At 37.1% G+C, this 5,675-nt stretch overlaps 1 protein-coding gene across 2 annotated transcripts; it reads left to right on the top strand.

Moving 5' to 3' along the window:
• On the top strand, positions 1-5,315 carry LOC112776438 (rhodanese-like domain-containing protein 6). 2 transcript variants are annotated; one of them, XM_025820600.3, is made up of 9 exons: positions 1-347; positions 466-630; positions 1,686-1,791; positions 1,996-2,176; positions 2,339-2,420; positions 2,744-2,826; positions 3,508-3,640; positions 4,052-4,217; positions 4,430-5,315. In XM_025820600.3, the coding sequence occupies exons 1-9, from the start codon at positions 186-188 to the stop codon at positions 5,176-5,178; spliced, it is 1,827 nt and encodes a 608-aa protein (XP_025676385.1). In that variant the 5' UTR covers positions 1-185; the 3' UTR covers positions 5,179-5,315. The 2 variants fall into 2 exon arrangements, with proteins under 2 accessions (XP_025676385.1, XP_025676386.1); XM_025820601.2 differs by having other exon boundaries at positions 22-347; positions 4,052-4,222.
• Positions 5,316-5,675: the final 360 nt, after the last annotated feature.

Here is a 5,675-nt window from a genome sequence, read left to right as displayed (position 1 = left end):
ATATTTTTCTGTCTCCAAGTTAGAAACTAACTGGTGTCTTAAGGTCAAGTTTGGGTTAAACTAAATCCGACCCATTTTGGCATCAAACTCAAACTAGCATGCAGCTTGGCCTAAGTCGCGCCTAGCTAGGATAGGAGGCTCAGAGGTGCGGTGGTGTAAAACACCAAAACATAAACCCTTAAAGCATGTCGGACACCGAAGGCATAGACCAATACGGCGTGCTCCTCTACTACAAGTATGCCCACATCCCCAACCTCGACGACCTCCTCTCCTTCTATCACTCCAACTGCTCCCAACTCTCCCTCCTCGGCCGCGTTCGCCTCTCTTCCCGCGGCGTCAATGTTACTGTAACTAACTAACTCAGCCACTCTTCTTCAATGCCAGTGCTCTCTCTTTCTTTTTCCCTTTCCGAAACTGAACTTCGTTTTATTTATTTATTTATTTTTTCGATTTGTTCTGGGATAGGTTGGTGGGAAATTGTCGTGCTTGGAGAGCCACATTGAAGCCCTCAAGGCCAAGGACTGTGTGTTCGAAGGGACCGATTTCAAGCTTGCTACTTGTGACGAGCCGCTAAACGATAGGGTCGCCGAGGAGTGTGGATTCACTTCTCTCTCCATTCGAATCGTCGAGGTCATTCTCTTTTTCATACATTTTTCTCTTGTTTTTTCATTTTATATCGGAGTAAAGGCTTAAATTCTTCCCATACATTTTAGACGGAAGTCAAATTGGTTCCCCGAATTATCCAATGCGGATCATGTTAGTCCCTAGCCAATTTTAGGTCTTTACGCCATTTGACCAAGGTTGATATCCACCACAAAACTTGGTCGTTTTGTTGCATCACTGCATCCTATGTGAAACTTAAGGTTCAGATTGGTAGAGATATAATCATTCATATTGCCTCCTTTTATAAGTTTAAGCTTTCGGGATAAGTGGTAAGAACTCTATGTCCAGAAGGTCAAGAATTCGATCTTGTTGAACCCCAAAATTGGAAAAAATAGCATAAGGCAAATAAAAAAGAGGAAAAAGGCCTATGTGAAAATCAAGCAAACCCAAAAGAGGTCCTTGGTTGAGGGACAGTATTAGAGATATAACCATTCATGTTACCTCCTATCAACTTTTGAGATGAGTGGTTTTCATGACACACATCAAAGGGCGTGGAAAATAGGTTAGAGATCAATTCGATTCGATGGAAATCCGAGGGGCTGCTTTGATTCACGCTTATAATTTTCAATCCCAATAGGTGAATTGTTGTTAGTGTTATTGGTCTTTGGAAATGATTATATACATATGAAAGAGTTGTGATATTTGAATGAGGCAAACTGATTGAGGTATCTAATCCAATTCAATGATCGAAAACAATTCATTGCATCAATGCTCAGATGCACGCACACATATGTATTGATTAGCTTTGCATAGTTGCACTTTTTATTTTGCTTTGTAGTGTTGAATTAGATATGTCGGCATAATTTGTTATCCGGGATTGTACTAGCATATTTAGCTATCTATTGTGGTGGAATGTAATCAACATTTTTACTTTGCATTTGGGACCTCACTTTCGTTATTTTGATTCTTTCCTCCTCTTTGGGTGCTGGAACATGTGCTTGGGCATCATGAATTGTTATTGCCGTGCTAATTGCTAGTTAGGTTCAGCACATCTCAGTGATATATGTCTGCTTTGTTTATAGGAACTGGTTACTCTCAGTTCTCATCCCCTGTTAAAGTCACCGGAGATTTCAAATGCTGGAAGACATCTTTCAGCATCTGAGTTTCATTCTTCCCTTCAAAATGCTGGTAAGTTTCTATAACTTGCTTACGTTGATGTATATCTTTTCGATTTGTTATCTTGGATCAAATTAGGTTGCCTTCCCGAACACCTCCCCTCCTTCTTTTTGCTTATTTGCTTATTTTTTTCGTTTGATTTTAACTTTACTCTGTGGTTCTACAACTGCAATTGAATTTGAGGTTTTTATTTGTATAATCTCGGTTATTTTTTAGATCAGAAGAGTCAAGGAAACGGCCTTGTGTTACTTGATGCAAGGAATCTGTATGAAACAAGAATCGGGAAATTCCATGCACCAAATGTCGAAACTTTGGATCCACAAGTTAGGCAGTATAGTGATTTATCCTCGTGGATAGATGATAATAGTGAGCAGCTGAAAGGAAAACATGTCCTTATGTAAGTTATTTTACTCTTTATTTTGGGTTATTCAACATTCCTTTGTAGCATTTTGTTATTGCCTGGTAAATATCTATTGTTGGTTTGCAGGCTGGAGGTAGTAGTTTTCATGCAGCTTTCATTTTTGAACTTTACAATGGTGTTTTCTTATTTTATTTATAGGTATTGTACTGGAGGAATCAGGTGTGAAATGGCATCTGCGTATATTAAGTCAAAAGGTGCTGGCTTTGAGAATGTGTTTCAGGTAAACAACGGAACTTTTGGTATCTTTATTCCTTTTTGTTTTACCCTGTTTTGAAATGGGATAAAATTTAGTAATGTCTCATGGGTTAGTATCATGTAGTTTGTCTGTTAACTAGTATGTTTATTGTTTATTAACTGGTCATATTGGCACAACCTTAGAAATGATCCTCTTAATTCTTAAGGACTTGGGTGGTGTTGTGCAATGAAGCATGAGAATTGTTAGAGTGTGAAAATCTTCTGGGAGTGTATCCTTTTGCAGAAACATGTCATAAACATGGCAAAATTTTATTTTTGCTGATCAGTTGTGTTTTGGATTAATTGCAGTTGTTTGGTGGTATCCAACGGTATTTGGAGCAATTCCCAGATGGTGGTTTTTTCAAGGGGAAAAATTTTGTGTTTGATCACCGGTATGTTTTTTCAAATGTCAGATTGCGTTTAGGCACTGGTTCATAAGTATCTTGTAATCCTGTGTTGTAATTTGGAGTATCACCAAGACATCAGACCATTAGTCATTAATAAATATTATAGTAGTAGGTTTACCAAGACACAAATATATAGTAGGTGTTTTTGGGAATGTTTAAAGACACTACAGCTTCAAGTGGAATTATGGAAGAAACACTAGATCCTATAACCCAAGCAATTTATTTTTGGATTAAAGATACTGAACCATATATCTTTCAGTTGCTTTTGTAGACTGGGTTTTTGATGCAGCTGTTTATAATAATATTCAATTAACTGGACTTAACCAAATAAGCAATTCGGTCCTTGACAGTAAAGTTTTTGAAGGCTGGTCCATGATTTTTTATGGCTCTCAATTTCGATATTGCTATGCTTATCATAAAAGAAGTTAATTTGATTGAATCATCAATTCATTATTTAGCTATGAACACCATGGTGGTTTTATTAATTTCACCATTTTATTGTTGCTATTTTTGTTGTTGCTGCTTGAGCTTTTCTCTTCATTGCCTAGGTCTTGATTTATCCAGTGAAGAGTTTGTGTTCTGTAATCTTGAAAGATGGTCAAATTTGGGATATTGTTGTTTGTGAAAATATTGGATAATCCCTGATTTTTTCTTCCATGGCTGCAGGATTTCTGTAGGAAGTTCAGATAGTAATGTTCTTGGTACCTGCCTTATCTGTCGTCGTTCATTTGATGATTATTCTTCACGCTGCCGATGTACTTATTGTAGAATGCTTGTCTTAGTTTGTCATAATTGTCAGGTATGATCTGATAGCTTATCCATGCCAACATGTTAAGTTTGCAAACCTTCATTAACCTTAGCATTCTGTAGGACTCATGGAGCAGAGAGAAGTATAGGAATTGGTTATATACCACTGAATTAGTTGCTGGTTCTAATATCCCAAAAAGACTGATATTGTGGAGAACTGATACTGGAGATTCACTATATTATTTTCTCTGTTATATTGACTTGAAGCCTTTTTTGGTCTGTTTGTTGCTGTAAATGTGAAAAAACACTTTCTGAGTCTTGTTCACAAGAATTATATTGCCGCTTTAGTCAAATGAATGTTTGACCCCTTGCTAACCGGAAAACAAGCAGCCCTTTAATTGTTTTGGTTTCTGGGGTCTGTTTTCTCTTCTTGCCTCTGAATTCTGTTACTGTGATTCCCCAGAATGAAGCTGCATTGTATGTTTGTGAGTTGTGCCAGAAGCAGGGCAAAGCTATTCAGTCAATGCAGTTAATTGGTACTGGTGAATTGAAAACCCCATTGGAAGGTGCTGAGTTGCAAAATTCATCTTCAAATGCTACATTATTACCTCAAATGCCTAAGGGAGATGGTAAGGTCTGTGATCCATACGCATGAATTAGCCTTGCTTTCACAACTATTTTGTCATATTTTACATTAATATATAATTTTCATAGTTTGCTGAATTTTTATTTTTAAAATTTGTTAATACTTTTTTTTTTTTAAGTTTCTAAAGTCTAAAAGATCTGGCAATATAAAATGTGCAGTTCTGAACATCCTAATGATTAATGAATAATGTTCCAGATGTCAGGTCCTCTAGAAAGCTTAGAATCTTATGCTTGCACGGGTTTCGGCAGAACGCTTCCAGTTTTAAGGGAAGAACATCATCATTAGCAAAAAGACTAAAGAAAATTGCCGAATTTGTTTTCGTGGATGCACCTCATGAGTTGTCATTCATTTATCAAACAACTTTGGCCAAAGATGCGACTTGTGAATCATCTCCAATGCTGTCTAGTCCACCTCCACCTTTGGAGAATTGCAAGAAGAAATTTGCATGGTTAGTAGCTCCCAATTCTGATGGAAGTACTGATGTCAATTGGAAGGTAGCAGAAGGCCCATTCGATCCACTTCAATACCAGCAACAAACTGAAGGATATGATACTTCCCTGTCACACTTGAAGAACGTTTTTTCCCAACAAGGGTCATTTGACGGTATCTTGGGATTTTCACAGGGAGCGGCGATGGCGGCTTTAATCTCTGCGCAACAAGAACAACTAAAAGGTGAAATGGACTTCAAATTTGTAATAATATGCTCAGGCTTTTCTCTCAATGTAAAGGAGATGGAACGCGGCATCATCAAGTGCCCTTCTCTTCATATTTTCGGCAATGAACATGGTAAGGACAGGCAGATAGCCAACCAAGCAAGCAAGGAACTTACTTCATTGTATGACGATGGTTGTTCTGTGATAATTGAACATGATTGTGGTCACATAATTCCTACTCGATCGCCATATATTGATGAGATAAAGGGTTTCCTTGGACGTTTTCTGTAAGAGGTTATCGAGTAAAATCTCTAGTTTTTGATACAAGTGAAACCTTGCAACTTTGCTTTATTGTATTATCTGTGTTCTGTATACCATTTTTGCTCCATGATGATGCAATTGGCTTGCTTCTTGTTATGTATTACAAATGTGCTTCTTGTTATGTATTCAAAAAACCATTCTATCTACCCAAAGATTTTTCGTAGTAGAATGGCAGGAGGCTATTCACACTGGCATTTACCTCCTCATCAAGATAAAGGGATATTATTATTATTATTATTTAGTAGGAGGAGGAAATTTTATGATATTGTGATTTGTGACCGTAGAACATAATATGGAGGATGAGTGTAAAATTATGCACAGTGGAAAAAATATAAGTGAAAAGGAAAAAAATAAATACAAATTGTGAATTTACGTTCCTTTTAACCAACATGTGCTATCCATTTTATTTACTAATGTGTTATTCTACTATTACAAGCATACTACATGACCAACCCATTTGGGTGTGT

This window comes from Arachis hypogaea, chromosome 19 (genome assembly GCF_003086295.3).
Source record: "Arachis hypogaea cultivar Tifrunner chromosome 19, arahy.Tifrunner.gnm2.J5K5, whole genome shotgun sequence".
Taxonomy (NCBI): Eukaryota; Viridiplantae; Streptophyta; class Magnoliopsida; order Fabales; family Fabaceae; genus Arachis; species Arachis hypogaea.
This window is presented reverse-complemented; position numbering and strand designations above follow the sequence as displayed.